At 46.9% G+C, this 16,462-nt stretch overlaps 1 protein-coding gene across 1 annotated transcript; it reads right to left on the reverse strand.

The window, feature by feature from the left end:
- Positions 1–363: 363 nt before the first annotated feature.
- On the reverse strand, positions 364–10,228 carry LOC146341418 (olfactory receptor 11A1-like). The gene is made up of 3 exons (XM_084807436.1): positions 10,167–10,228; positions 9,597–9,672; positions 364–1,308 (listed from the first exon to the last, which is right to left on the reverse strand). The coding sequence occupies exons 1-3, from the start codon at positions 10,226–10,228 to the stop codon at positions 364–366; spliced, it is 1,083 nt and encodes a 360-aa protein (XP_084663562.1).
- Between the last annotated feature and the right edge of the window lie 6,234 nt (positions 10,229–16,462).

Raw genomic sequence — 16,462 nt, forward strand, 5'->3', positions numbered from 1 at the left:
CCACACCTCCTGATTGTACCCCAAAGTCCTGGCCCTGCTCCCCTCAATGTCTACTCATTAAGCACAATGTCAGAAAGTTGTGTGTAGTCTCTTGGTTATATCAGGAATCCTTCATGAAGAGTCTAGGCACTAACAGATTATGACCTTAGGGAGCCTTTTCCAATGTCATGACGAATGTGCAGACATTAGTGTTGAAGCTTGAAAGTGTATGGATGTCAAGGCTGGGGTCAGCATGTCTTTACCCTCCCTCCCCCGCCCCCTGTATGGGCTGTATGTATGGACAGAGCTCTTCTGAAGAGTCCTCTTGTGGAAAAGATTTACTTAAAATTGAAAGTTTGAAAAGCACGGTCATGGGGTTTTCATTTACCATGAATAGCAGGAAAACTTCTGGACTAGTTTTCCCAAAGCCTCAGTCACGTCTTTGTTTCTTAAAGTGTATATGAGGGGATTGACCATTGGAGTAAGGATGGTGTAGAAAATGGAGAACACTTTGGTTAACCCTCTTATTACGGGATCATCTGGAAGGAGATAAACAGTCATTAAGGATCCATAGAAAATACTGACCACAATAAGGTGAGAGGAGCACGTGGAAAATGCCTTTTGCCTCCCAGAGGTAGAAGGGATTTTCAAAATGGCTGATATTATACAAATGTAAGATGTTACAGTCAACATAAATAAAGGGAAAGTGAAAATACAAGAATGTATAAGGGCTACCTCGATTATCAATGAAATATCATTACAAGCCAGCTTACTTAGAGGTATGAAATCACAGAAGAAATGGTCAATTCCATTGAAGCCACAGTAAGTTAATTGTGCCATCCATATAACCACTACAGCAACAGAAAAACAGCCATTTAGCCATGACCCAGCTGCTAAAGAGATACAAACCTTGTTGTTCATAAGGAACGGATACTGCAGTGGCCTGCAAATGGCTAAATACCGATCATACGACATCACAGATAGAATACAGGTTTCTGCAGTCAACAGAAAACCAAATAAATAAAACTGTATAAAGCAAGCAGAGAAAGAAATGGCTTTATTCCCTGTTAGAAAGCTGCCCAGCATTCTGGGGAGAATGGTTGAGGTGTAGCATATTTCCAAACAAGACATGTTCCCCAAGAAGAAATACATGGGGATGTGAAGACGCCTGTCATTCACAATCAACACAACAATGAGAAGGTTCCCGATCATGGACAAGGTGTAGATGCTTAGAAATAGCAGGAAGAGGGGAATCTGCAGTTCCGGGTGTTCTCCAAATCCCAGAAGGATGAATTCTGTAATGGCAGTTTGATTTATCAGGGGGGTCACCTAGGGTGGGGGGAGGAATAGCAATTAGGATCTGCTGTGAAAAATAGAGAAATATAGTCTGCTGGGAAAACTTAATAACAATGCATCCTTTTCAAATAGTGATAATATTTCTTAATGCCATATTCCATTTTGAACATTCAAGGTACTAAAATGCATTATCTCAATAATATTGTTATAGCCACACTGCAGGGTAGGGTAGTATCCATCATGTAGCATGGGGGCTGAAGGAGAAGCTGAGTATCTGAGAGAGTGGGTGTGAAGGAAGCAGGAACTAGTTCCAACTTCCCTGTGAGGTAGGACAGGCCACTTCTGGCCTTAATTGCCCCCCAAAAGCACCCAGTAGCCACCCACCTTGGCCAAAAGGCAGTGACGTTAGCCCTGAGGTTACCCAGAAGGAAGCACACAAACCTGGAATGAGTACATGTTTATTTAAAGAGGAAAGGGTAGAGGGAAAGGGAAGGTGAGAGGTAGTAGATTGTGCAGAGGATTACAAGTCTAAAATTAACCCAAAGGGAAGCCCCTGAGAGCTAAGGGCCTTTTAGCAGCACCCCCAAGCAAAACAACAAAGCTGTCTACCCTATCCTTCTATGTTGCCAAAAAAGGGCCTCCCAGGACAGAGCCCAGCACTCCAAACAGGCCCAAAGACTGCCATAATGAAGGGAGCCATCATGCCTTCTTTTCAGCTCCTTTTAAGGCTTAGCCCTGGTAACCCAGGGCAGATTTCCCCCAGCCAGTCATCAGCCCAGTCTCTGGGCTCCTCACAGAAGGAAGCAGGATCTTTCCACCAAGTTCAGCTCTTATCGCTTTCCCAATTAACAGAAAGGGAGATTGGCCTTGAGCACCAGAGCCTCAGTGCTTCCCAGATAACACACTCACTGGTGATTGCAACATATATGAGGGCCAGGCCTAGCTTCAATGTGGAGAGAGCTGGCCTGTATTCTTGGCAGTGGGTTTTTCTAAGGCTCCTTATGCTTTCACCCCTGAGATGGGATGAAAACTAGTGCTGTGCTGAAAATTTATCCCACATTTTTTTTGACCAGGCTCATTCAATTTGATAGAAAAAGGAATTGCTTCCGAAAAGAAATTCAAAGGAGGATAAATTTCAGAGAAATGCTCATGGGTTGGGTTTGGGGTTCTTGTGCTTACCTTCCTTGTGAGGTGGCTGAATGGTGTGCATGCCTGCCCTGTCTGTCATTGTACAGTAATCTCTGTGGCAGCCTGTAGCCTCCTCAGCTTCCCCCACTTCAGTTAGAGCCATCATGACGTCATGAGTAGGGATGTCAGAGAATTTTGCCACGAATCTCGGGGAGGCGGAATGCCAGTGCATTTGGCCCCCTGAAATCGGTGGCGGAATGGTCTGCCCCCCCGCGCCCCCCCCCAGGACGGGACTTACCTTGGGCGGATCTTCCTGGCGGCGGCGGCTCTGGCAGCGGTTCGGCAGCAGTTCGGCAGCAGAAAACAAAAAACAAAAAAAGTGATAGGCTACGTAAAGATTTACGTAGCCTATTGCAGCTAGATTTTTAAAAAACACCATGATAGGCTACGTAAATGTTTACGTAGCCTATCACGGCTGATTTAAAAGAAAAAAAATGCATATGCAAATGGCTGCGCCCATGGGTGCCGCCATTTGTGTTCCTTATTTTGGCACGTCTTAGTCTACGTAAACATTTACGTAGACTAAGATGGTGAAAATAAGGGGAATGCAAATAGCGTAGACACTACGCTATTTGCGTTCCCCTTATTTTCGCCGTCTTAGTCTATGTAAATGTTTACGTAGACTAAAATGTGCCAAAATAAGGAACGCAAATGGCAGCACCCATGGGCGCCGCCATTTGCATACGCGCATTTTTTTTCTTTTAAATCAGCCGTGATAGGCTACGTAAACACTTATGTAGCCTATCACAGCTGACTGCAGGGACACAAACGGCGGCGGCTACGGCCGCTGCCATTTGCATCCCTTCTAGCCAGCGGCCAGATGTCCGGCCACTGGCGGATCCGGCTGGTGGCTCCGCAGAATCCCTGCGGAGCGGAGCCGGCCGGCCAGAATTTCAGGGGGGAGGGACAGAGCATCTCCCCCCCGGCCAGAATTTCGGGGGGAGGGACTGAGCGCCTCCCCCACACACAAATGTTACCCTTCGAAAAGGTAAGTGACTTTCATACATCCCTAGTCATGAGGCAAATCCTCCCATGGGGCTTTTTCAGTTCAGAAAGTGCAGGTGACCTGGGAGGCTGCAGAGCAATGGAAAGATGTGTAATGGAGAGAGAAAACACACACAGCACCCTCGGCCACCTCGCAGTGATTAGGTAAGCTCAAAAATACCACCAAAAGGAATTCAAAATTCTGCCTCAAAAAAGTAAAAACCTCAACACAGTTGATGCTGTTGCCACCTACAGAAGCAGTGCAATAAACCAAAAACCCTGAGGAAAAAAGAAAGAACCCATGCTACGACCCCTGCCAGTGGTGAGCTCTACCTGTGAGAAACTGCTGAAGAATTTCTCTTCCCCTAGGAGAAATTCGGTGAAATTATCCCCCCATCCCAATTTCTCTGCCCACAAATAGGCTGGGGAATTTTGAGAGGCCATTTGTGCACAGCTCTAATGGAAGCACATCTCATATTCATAGCAACCCTCTTCCTAAATTAAGTGCTCTTCAATAAAGTATTGAAGTCAAGATACTGACTGAAAAGCATAAGTACTTTTCTCTGGAATGTTTTATGTTTTGGTATTATATTTGGCAGATTCATATGAATCCACTTGACTTTCCCGAATTGGGTAATATATTTTTCCTCTGATAAATGAATTCAAAATAACATGCACACAGATAAGAGTGGGGCATAATTGAGTGACGGAGCTCATGCTTTGGACGCTGAAGGTCCAAAATTCAGTCCCTGGCATCACCAGGCAAGGCTAGGAAATGAAACCCTCAAGAGCAGTCCCAGTCAGTGTTAACATATGAGCAAAAGATACCAATGTTACCAATGTTCTGACTCAGAATAAAATAGCTTCCTAAATTTGTTGTTGTTTATTCATTCAGTTGCTTCTGACTCTTTGTGACTTCATGGACCAGCCCACGCCAGAGCTTCCTGTCGGCCGTCGCCACCCCCAGCTCCTCCAAGGTTGAGTCCGTCACCTCCAGAATATCATCCATCCAGCTTGCCCTTGGTCGGCCCCTCTTCCTTTTGCCTTCCACTTTCCCTAGCATCAGCATCTTCTCCAGGGTATCCTGTCTTCTCATGATGTGGCCAAAGTACTTCAGTTTTGCCTTTCATATCATTCCCTCAAGTGAGCAGTCTGGCTTTATTTCCTGGAGTATGGACTGGTTTGATCTTCTTGCAGTCCAAGGCACACTCAGAATTTTCCTCCAGCACCACAGTTCAAAAGCATCTATCTTCCTTCGCTCAGCCTTTCTTATGGTCCAGCTCTCGCAGCCATAGGTTACTACAGGGAATACCATTGCTTTAACTATGCGGACCTTTATTGTCAGTGTGATGTCTCTGCTCTTCACTGTTTTATCAAGACTTGTCATTGCTTCCTCCCAAGAAGTAAACATCTTCTGATTTCCTGGCTGCAGTCAGTGTCGGCAGTAATCGCCTAGAAAGACAAAGTCTGTCACTGCCTCCATGCTTTCTCTCTCTATTTGCCAGTTATCAATCAAGCTATAATCTTGGTTTTTTTGAGGCTGAACTGCAACCCAGCTTTTGCACTTTCTTCTTTCACCTTTGTCATGAGGTTCCACAGCTCCTCCTCGCTTTCAGCCACCAAAGTGGTATCATCTACATATCTGAGATTGTTAATGTTTCTCCCAGCAATTTTAACTCCAGCCTTGGCTTCATCAAGCCCAGCATATCACATGATGTGTTCTGCATACAGGTTGAATAGGAAGGGTGAGAGTATACAACCCTGCCATACTCCTTTCCCAATCTTAAACCAGTCCGTTGATCCGTGGTCTGTTCTTATCGTTGCTACTTGGTCATTATACAGATTCCTCAGGAGGCAGACAAGATGACTTGATATCCCCATACCACCAAGAACTTGGCACAATTTGTTATGATCCACACATTCAAAGGCTTTAGAATAGTCAATAATAGACTAGAATTATAATTAGAATTGTCAATAGCTTCCTAAATACGAACACAGAAATCTTTTTGATTTTGTTCCAGTGCTCCCTGAAAGTTTAATTAATGTATCATTCTTGAAATAAAAGCAAATTTATGGTGACTTTTTAATATATTGCCTCAAACTGTAAGGATTCAGAAATTGAAACCATATGTTCTGCTGCAGAAAATATTTTAAAATGAATAAATAAATCAGATTAAACTAAACTGAATCATTTTAGAGGGAGGGGAGAAGAAAAGACCTATAAAATATAATTATATTAATAAACCCTATAAAATATTATTATAAAATATAGTTCATTGGAACTGAAGATTTAGTAGTAAAATGGATAAAAACAAAATCAAATTACATGAAAATAATCTAATAAGAAGAAAAGTTGGAGAAGATTACAAGTATAGGTGGAAGGAAAGGTTTATTGTAGAATCCTGAGGTGGTAAAGTGGACGTTGGAAGTGGGGTAGGGTGGGTTGGCAATTTTAATGTTCCCATCGTTTAAAAAAAAAAAAAACCTTCCCTGCATTAAAAAAAAACAAAACAAAACCTTCTTACATGAGGGAGAAAGGTTCTACCCCATCCAATTCCATGCTGTGCTAGTTTTCTACTTATAGGGAGATGTCTACTTACTTACAGAGTGGTTGTATTGCTGAAAAAAACAGTCAGATGTCTGCACAGCAGAAATGCTTTTAGAAGACCTTTACACCAGGTTGAAATTCTCAGCCATGATCAAATCATGGATGATAGTAGTCTTATCATGAACTAAACTGGCATAAATAGCCCCAGCAGACCTGAGGGCATGCTGCTGATAGTGCAACCAGTCTCCATTCAACTGGAGGGGAAACCAGACATTTGAGTAGACCCTAACTGTCTGCTCCCATATCTCCTTCACTGGACCCCCAATGCCATGTCTCCAGCTGCCAATAATTATTTCAATAGTAGCACCCTATCACCTCCTCCCCAATCACTTCCTCCTCCCAAGCACATCTTCAAGGACTAATAAAATATCAAGCACTAACAGTGAGCTAGTCCCCTTCATAAGAGAGCCATAAAAACAATAGCATGGCCCACACTCTTGCAGCCACCCCCAAAGCAGCTCTCCTTTGGTGTTATCCTCTTTGGGTTTGTTGATGTGCACATTAGATCCAGCTAAATACCACCAGCACTCTGGCAGTTTCAAGGCCAGTGGCCTGCTAGAATGCAGCTCATGAGTTGGACACTTCCACTAGCCCAGAAACACAGCTGGCTTCCCTCAGCAAGATTAGCAGGAAGTCCTCACACAGCGACAATAGGAGGTAGAGAATGATATTATCCAGTGAAGCCTTCTCACCTACCCTCCATTAGTCCAGCTGCCATGGCAGTAATTTCATGGCTCTGCTGTTTTTCTTCTGGATAGAGGTGTGAATGGCAGTTGAGTGTGTTAAAAGCTCATCAAACATACTAATGTTTTAAACTGGAAGAACTTGAACAGAAGTACAAGAAGTACTTGCACAAGAAGTACTTGTACATAACTTGTGATTGCAAGGATTGTTGAAGACAGGGGAACTTAGGGCATTAAAGCCTCAATCTTACACACACTCACTTAGGAGTAAGTCCCACTGGGGACACTTCTGAATAGGTGTGCATAGGCTTGCACTATTAAGCAGGATGGAACAACATAACATGGTACATTGTTTAACATTAAATTGTATTCCTGCACTGAGCAGGGGGTTGGACTTGATGGTCTTATAGGCCCCTTCCAACCCTACTATTCTATGATACCTGACAAGAACATCTTAACATTAATCAAATTGTGATTACAATGAAGTTTCAAATATATGTATTTGTGTGGAGCCCCCTAAAAAGAAAAAAAAAAAAGGAGTGACAATGTCAAATAGATGTGTGGCTGCACAGCTCTACAAACTGTAGCTCTTAAATCTAATCTAACAAATCTGAAGAGCTACAGTGCAGTCTGACACATGTGTACTCAGTTGTAAGCCCCATTGTGTGCAGTGGTGCTTACTGCTTAGTAGGCGTGTTTACAGCCCATTTTTAACATTATTTAAAAATGTTAAGGATTCAGCTACCTACAAAGCTGATAAGATATGCATCCTATGACTCTACGGTAGCAGTGTAATTTTCTCCTGGTTTTCTGAGGACTTACCACATCCATTGCAAAGATAATCCTGTAATGGCTCAGCAACATCACAGGCTGATTCTCTGAAGAAGGTGTCCAAACATTTTCATAAGTCAAGTGTTTATGTCCTACGAGGCATCAGCCTATGTAACCATGCAGTGTCTCATGGGCGTTTCGCACTACTTGGTGAGGGGAATTAGCTGAACACTTATTTATCCAATATTATGTCATTGGGAACAGAAGCACAAAGAGGCCAAGCTTGGTTCCATCTGATAAGAGCTACAGTTCCTAATACTTAATACTGAAGACCAGACATGCATCCAGTCATTATTCTGTTTGACAACAACTGGAACTCCAGATCTCTTTTCACCAGATTGTCAACCAGCCCCTGGGATAGAGAGGTAGCTTCCCACTTGCATGGAAACAAAGAGACTTTATTACATTTCTATATTGCCCAATAGCCAAAGCTCAACAGCTAAAACCATGAAGTGCAAAAGCATGATAAAGCATAATATAAAAGTTTAAAATTACAGTATAAAACCAGAGTAAAGACAAGCAGCAAAGTACAGTCCTAAAAAATGCAATTACAGATTTAAAACAATAACAACTGAAGAACTAAAATGCCTTGGAGGATTAAAAGATCTTCACCTGGCACCGAAAAGATGACAATGTAGGTGCTAGGTAAGCCTCTCTGGGGAGGGCATCCCACAACCGAAGTGCCACAACTGAAAAGGTGCTCTCCTTTTCAGGTATCTACCTGTCTCACTTCATTTGGTGAGTTCAACTGGAAGAGGGTCTCTGAAGACTATCTTAGGGGCCATGCATGTATATATGGGACCACCCCCTTCTTTTAAGGGCATTCTACCTTGTGATATAGACAATAATAGGGCTGACATGAACTCTTGACCATATATATATATATATATATATATATATATATATACACACACACACACACACACACACACACACACATATATATGAGAAATTGAAATGAATCCTTTGGAAGTAGTGGATGTGGGTTGAATCAGCAAATTCTCCAAAATGGCTGAATATATTACTAAAGCCTACAACCAGTTCTGAAGATGATACCTGAGCAGTGTCAGACAGCGTTCCATCTGGTATACCCCAATCCAGCTCAGGCAACAAGAAAGAATTATGTGACCGAACACTCACCAATAAGTACACAGGAAGAGCTGTGCGCGATCAGGTCAAAGTCCTACCTAGTTCAAACTTCCTGACTGTAAGAGCAATACAACAATGGAAGCAATTACCTGGGGAGGTGGTGGGCTCTCCCACACTGGAGGCCTTCAAGACGAGGCTGGACAGCCATTTGTCAGGGATGCTCTGACTTGGATTCCTGCACTGAGCAGGGGGTTGGACTCGATGGCCTTGTAGGCCCCTTCCAACCCTACTATTCTATGATTCTATGATTCAGCATTCTGTTCCTGCAGTGGCCAACCAGATGCTCCAATGGAAAGCCCACAAGCACGTCATGATGCAATGGTACTCTCACACTCCTGTTCCCCAGGAACTGGCACTGATAGTAGCTGTACTATGCACCCATTATGAATTATGATTAGCCTTATTCTCCATGAATTTCATGTGTTTAATTTCCTTTATCCTCCATGAAGCTTTTTCCTAACAATATGCCAGAATGGCTCAGATGATATCTCCTAGCCCCTATAAAAGCTTATAATTTAGGGTCGCTAGTTCCCAGTAAGAGCTAATGCTGTATCACATTTTAGAGGTGAATGAGTTGGGTCCAAGCAGCCTCTTGACCCCCCCACACACACCCTTTGGGGGCCTTTTGTTTTATTTCACATTTATTAGCAGGCATGGTGACCACTGTCATTAAAAAGAAAGAAAAGAGCTTCCTTTTTTTTAAAAAAAAAATGTGCTACATTGATTTTATCCCTGCTGCAGGTTTTATCTTAGTTTAATCATATGCTGTTTTACTACCATTGTTTTATTATTGTTTGTATTTTATATTTTTGATTTTATCTGTACACTGCCCAGAGAACTTTGATTATTAGGCCATCTGAATTGAAATACGTACATACACTGTAGGGCTGTACATCGCTTTGGTACAAAGCCCAAATAGCAAGACGAAGCAGGCTGTTTTGGAGGCGCCTCAGCCTAATACAAAGCAGCACCAAGGCGCCACGAAGTGAAGCACCCCCTCTACAAGGCACCTCCGTCTGCATCTGAGATTCGTAGCTCTTTATGCCTTCTGAGCAGCCAAGACAGGCTGTGTCCAAAATGTATCAACTTCTCAAAGATCTCGTGGATGGGCATGAGGAGGAGGAGGAGGGAGGGGGAAGGCGGGAGGCCGGGGGAGGTGGGAAGGTGAGTGCAGGAGGAGGAGGGAGTGTGCTTTGGTGAATAGGAACTCTCATCCAGAAGTGATAACAACACTCTCCAGTCAGAGAGAGTGGTGGAGGGGGGGTATATATACTTTGGCAAAAGGCTGCATTTGTTTACTGCAGGAGGTGGTTGGTTGGGAGAGGATTGTGTTTGTCTGATTAGATCTGGGGTGTGTGCGTGTGCACTCATTGCAGCTTATTCTTCTTTCTCCTCCATTGAGCTCTGTCTTTCCTTTGTTGTTACAAACAGTTGGTAGTAATTATTACCAGTTCACTCGCTTGTTCTTTGCTTCCCCCACCCCCACCATTCCATTGCTTGCATGGGTCATTTCGGACTCAGGAGAAGGCTGTGTGTGTTTGTGTTCTAAGTCTGGCAGTTGCTGCAGCAGCCTTGTTCTGTTCCAACTCATTCGTTCTGTACCTATCTCAATCTAATTCTTTCTTCCCTTGATTATTAAAAACAAACAAGTAGTAATTATTACTAGCTTGCTTTTTTCTCATCCCTTTGCTCCCCCCCACCATTCCATTGGCATCAGTTGGAGACTCTGGGGAGGGATGTGTTTGTTTTTAGAAGTCTAGACAGGACTGTGTTTTTAAAAATCTAGGAAAGAAAGAGTAGAGGAGGAAGGAATAATAGCACAAGCTGCAGTCAGGGCAAACCTTACAAAACAAACATTTACCTCTGGGCTCGTTGCTCTCCCCTCCCCCTTTAATTAATATCCAACCATTTAGTTTCTCTTTACTAGGAATGTACAACTACCTTTTGCGAGCGGATATGGGTTAAAGAAGACGCAGACAACAAGCTTGGGTTGAAAATTGGGCCACATTTATTGAAATAGCTGCAAAGGGGTAACTAGGACGGGCATCTAACTGTGTCAGCGGCTAGCTGGCACTTCTTGGGTGAAAACATACCCAGCCTGAGGGGTGGCGGTGATCTCGCCATCCGTCCGGACTGCCCCTTCTGGGGGAGGTAGACCTTCCGGTGTCACCCCCAACCCGGTGCCGCGAAACACCTGGGTGAGTGAGTAGGGTTGGTCTCCCAGGCAACCCTTATCCCCCCGCTGAGCCGCACAACCCGTTCGGGGGGCCCTCAGGCGTCACCTGTCACCATAAGATGCCTCTGCATGCACACCATCCCTACTTTCCTGTTTTGCCCATCCTAGCCACCAACTGGAATGTGACCGATGATAAAGACCATATTCCCTTACAGGACACACTCGACCCGCAAAACAGTGAGACGTAGGCAAAAAAGACGCACAGTAATAGGCCAATCGAACTGTGAGCCAAAAAAATCCTACATGATTCCCAAAGGGCAACCGGTAATAAACCCACACTGCTTAGGGGAGGGTGGGAGGGAGCTGCGTTGAGCCAGAGAGCTGAGTTTGAGAAGGGGGCTGAGTTTAAGGCAACTCAGCCTGCCCCTCCTTGCATGGTGGTGCCACTGGGGTGCACCAATCAAAGGCCCCTGCGTCATGTCACCCCACCCGCCCGCAATGCCCCCCCCTTTTAGCCAGACAAGCTGGCGCCGGGTGAGGGCATTTGCGAGCGGAGATGGGTTAAAGAAGACGCAGACAACAAGCTTGGGTTGAAAATTGGGCCACATTTATTGAAATAGCTGCAAAGGGGTAACTAGGACGGGCATCTAACTGTGTCAGCGGCTAGCTGGCACTTCTTGGGCGAAAACATAAACCCAGCCTGAGGGGTGGCGGTGATCTCGCCATCCCTCCGGACTGCCCCTTCTGGGGGAGGTAGACCTTCCGGTGTCACCCCCAACCCGGTGCCGCGAAACACCTGGGTGAGTGAGTAGGGTTGGTCTCCTACTTATCCCCCCTTATCCCCTTAGCTTATCCCCCCGCCTTATCCTTATCCTTATCCTTATCCTTATCCTTATCCTTATCCTTATCCTTATCCTTAGCTTATCCCACCGCCGAGCCGCACAACCCGTTCGGGGGGCCCTCAGGCGTCACCTGTCACCATAAGGTGCCTCTGCATGCACACCATCCCTACTTTCCTGTTTTGCCCGTCCTAGCCACCACAGGAGTCACAAGCCTAGAGCTTGTGAAACTCCCCCCACCTGCGCAGAAGAACTTCCCGCAGGCCCCTTTGCAGATCAGACAGACATTTGTTATTCACTAAATGAGACAGGCGGACACCGTCCTACCTGTAACGCTCCCTCCATGTCCACAGAATTCCCTGGCGGGTGGTGCATCCATCACCTCATTCACCTGGCAATAAGCCATTTCTCTGTGCACTTTCAGACGTGCCCTGCCACTGGCAACGTCATTCCATTCCTTCCCATTGATCCATGGGAGCAGTGAGGGCTGCAATAGGCTACTTCTGGCCAGGTATGCCGGACCACCTGTATCTCAACCAAGGCCTGTTCCATCAGGTCCTCGCCAGGCTTACAGCCAAAGTCATTCCCTCCAATGTGCAGCACCTGGACCTGCGGAGGAAGACTGACAAACTTGGTGGGACAGAGTGAGGAGGGGACTCCCACCATATGCCACGTCTATGGAGCCACTGGATCTTAATGTGAGAGGGGGACAGAATTCTGAAGAAGACATACAAGCTCTTCATGCAGCTCCAGACATCGAAATGTGCCCATGTAAGAGCACCCGTACCGGCGTACAATGAGTCTGCTGGTCTCAGGAATAAGCACATTAAGGGAAACTACACAATTGCCCTTAAGTCAACAGCAAACGGTTGAAGTGATAAAAACGGAGGCCTCTCCTCAGACCTGTGGCATGCCATAAAACCCATTGACTTGCGTTTGGCTGTGGGCCACTGCCGTGCCCTTGCCATGCCGATCAGTTTGATCACCAAATATGTAAATGGATTACTTTGGGCCAGACCTGTACCTTGCAGCAAATCAAGGCCCTCCGGGACAAGTCGGCCTTGTGAGCCCAGACCAACCCTGCATTCCGTTAGGGCTGCTACTTGGAACAGGGAAACGTCTTATTGGAAAGCTCAAATGGAGGACCATTACCCCCGGAGCCCGAAAGGGGTATCCAGAGAGAGAGGGTGGTTAATTTACTAATGCAGGCAAACATCTGTTCCCAACACTATCTTGAACGCCGAAACCTAAATTCTGACATGGAGTCAGTGAAACCCACCTTTGTGGGCTGGAAGGCTAAATGGCCAGCTTGCGACTTATGGTCCCAAATAGTCTGTTGTTCCTTATGGAGGTGTGAAATTGTGGCCAATGATCTATAGATAAGGGCCATGAATCCTATCGCTGAGGTTTTGCCTAATGCACGGCAGACACACCCTGCACTGTCGCAGGCGGCTCCTGTACGGAGAGCCATGGAATGCAGGCTGGCATGCCTGGCTTCAGTATCCCGATCACCCATAGTACTGCAAGGATGGGATCTGGGAATGGAGCACCCATAGGGCTAAGGCCCGGAAGATGTTGACCTAATTTCATGACAAGGCATCGACAATTGGGTTTGCCTAACCCAGCACATGGTGGACCCAGAACCAGATGTTGTAATACTGACTCTGGAGCGCGAACACACTGACACATGACATGACCCCCCAATTTCGGGAGGACGGAGAATGAATAACATGGTCATGTTGTCATAGCGAAGGGGGGGGGGTTACTGACTTGGCTATAAGGTTATCCCTCAATGTGCTTGGTGGGGGCGGCAGCCTCCACTCTACAGGCCTTTACCCACTGCACGATTGGACCTGCCCTAAGAATCTGAAACCCCTTGGGGTAGGGGAAGAACCATGTGAGTCCGCAGTCTGGCTTTGAGGAGAGGCTCACGCTTCTGAAAGGAGGTGCCATTAAAGCCTTACTAAGTTGAAGCCATGCCTGATGTATAACTAATTGGAGCTGTGCCTAATGGACCTGAAAATTGTCCTGAGGGAGGTGAGAATAACACCTAAGGGTATCGGATTGGCTTCACCGAATGTTGCTGTGGGAGACAGGCCCTCAGCCTTTGTGAGCTAAGGGGCACCGAAGTAACAGAAAAGGGGAAGCAATACTTGCATTAGGTGAGAACAATGACCACCATCTTTGGACTCCATGTAGCACATGCCCATCAGGGACCCGTGGCCGGGATCCCAGACAAAGACAGCTGCCTCATCGAAGAGGTGTGACACACTGAGCAGAGATGATCAGGGATCTCGTGATAATTGACTGGCCCTCAGGAAAGAGAGGTTACAAATCAGGATAAACTCCCTAGAGGATTTCCTGGACACCATTTCGAGAAGGGAGATCCCTAGAATAGCTAACGGGGTGTGGAAAAAAGAGGGGGGGCTAAAATCCTTCTGCCAGTACTGCATTGTTAACCTCTCCTGAACCTGTCGAAGCCTAGCGAGGAGAAATGTTGCTTACGAGGTAGGGATGGTCTATGTTGACCTAAAGAAAAAATGCTAGGGGGCCCTAGAACCTAGCATAAACCGTGTTCCAAGTTAAGACGTGTTCCCCCAGTTGGGTAGTGTCTTAAAGCCGAAGTATCAGCGCCAACCTTACTAGGCATTGGCCATCCAGAGCTTCCTACTGCCTCGGCTTTTCCAAGGGGCCCTCCCCTCCCCGAGCATTGGACAAGAGGTGCAAGAGTGCTGACTGCTACAAGGGAGCATTCACGATGAAAACTGCACGTGTCCTGGGAGCATGTGCCCATTGGGGCTTTACTCCCAGCACAGATAGCAGTGCTGAAGCAGCGGACCCGCCATAGGCCGAGGGCCAGTGCGGGAGACCACCTGGTGAATGTGGCCACTGCCAGATCTGTTGCTGACCCCAGCTGGGAAGGAGTCTAAATTGGAGTGAAAGGTCCTGGTCAAACAGGTCCTTACGCAGAGAAGGGCAATGGTGGCCCTCCTGCGAGAGGCCTAAACAAGCCATTCGCACACCTCCTCGGGCGAAAGACATTACGAGAAGGAGTAGCCCTGGTGACAATACAACTCGCCAGATTAGCGTAAGGATCTGATATGCCCCTTACATGGATGTCCAAAACGGGCGGGGGCAGGCGAGGGATCCTACTTAATCCAGGAAAAAACCCTGTAAGATGATGCATTAAGCGGCTGGGGTTACTGGGGTGTGACTGACAGAGCTGCAGGTGGCCCGAGCGTCATATAGGGAGATGACATTGGGAGGGACAGCCGCCCCCAGGTAGGTAAGCTAAGACAGCAACCCCACAGCCCTAAGGGTCACCCGTCTGAACAACTAGGGTGAGGTGCAGTCATCTCACCCATATCCAGGGCAGCTGTGTCTGGGTCCCCGGGAGCAAGGGAGGCGATACCACTTGCATTGCTCCTGATGGAGATGCCTCATGAGGGCGGACTGCCTTCAGGTGTGCTGTGTCGCCTGGGCGAAACCCCAAGGAGGAGGATGTTGCTTGGATCACTGCTGACGGAGATGCCGCAGGAAGGTGGGCTGCCTACAGTGGTGGGGTGCTGCCATGGTGAAGCTGCGAAGGCGAGATGGAGGCCTCAATGGCGTCCGGGTGCCCTGAACCCAGAGACGAGCTGTACCAATCGTGGGCACACTCTGATCCCCAGCTGGAAAAAACCAAGGTTGTTGCTTGTGCACCCAGGGAAGATGAGGCAGCAGAAGGGAGGAGCTCCGCTGAAGGCGGTGAGCCTTCTGGAAGAGCCGATGAAGAGGAGGTGGATGCCTCAATAGCGTCCAGGCGATCTGAAATAGAAAGGAGCAACGAGCGTTGGGTCTGCTGTCATGTTCGCTTGTGCTGGACCACTGAGGATTTTTTGTGCCTGGCCAGGGGAGGAGGAGGGATCCCCAAGGAACGCTCAGCAGCTTCCAAACGAGAAAAAATTGATGCCAGTACAGGGTCTGCGTCCACATCAGAGTCAGAATCGGGCCTTGGCAGCGGACTTTGGGGAGGGGGGGGAGGGGGGGGCGGGGCCCTCCCATTCCCTTTCTTACCACCCTGGCCCTTCTTAGGAGGCATGATGCAGGAGGTGAATTAAGCAAGCTATCTGTCAGGGTGGACACTGAGCCCATAGAATCCCAGAGTAGTTCTAATGCTGAGGAAGAGCAGTCGCTCCTGGGAGAGGAGTGCGCTCCTCTTTCCCAGGACCAACAGCTGACAGAGTTTCCTCCCCCCCACATTCCTAGTTTTAGTTAGCAGTCAAGGGAGTGACCGAGCACAGATAGCAGACTTAGTGAAGGCGCGCACTCAATGGCTGCGCCCCGAGGATCCAAGGGAAAAGGGAAGGGATTCTCCCTAGTCCTTATATTCAGGGGTCTGCCAGTAATTGCTTTTCAAATGGGGACCAACTGTTCAACTTAGGGCATAGGGATGCTGCTGCTCAGATCTAGTTGATACCTGTAGAGTTGTTAAGTTGCAAAGGAAGAATAAATCTTTGAAAAGAATCCCTTTGTCTGTGTCTGGACTTGGCTACTGGATTAGACTGAGAGAGCCCTCCAAGGAGGTCTTGACACCATCAAAGAGTTAATAAAGCTGCTGGGCACCCCAGACAATAGGCAGCCACCCCACAGTCTTAAGATCTGTGGGTGTGAGTTCCAGACCGAGACAGAGAGGCCTGGGGATGAAGATGGGAGCGCTGCACTACCGTTTAGATAGAAAATCAGATTT

Source organism: Heloderma suspectum, chromosome 6 (genome assembly GCF_057233095.1).
Source record: "Heloderma suspectum isolate Gila_16-S chromosome 6, 16-S_ref, whole genome shotgun sequence".
Lineage (NCBI taxonomy): Eukaryota > Metazoa > Chordata > Lepidosauria > Squamata > Helodermatidae > Heloderma > Heloderma suspectum.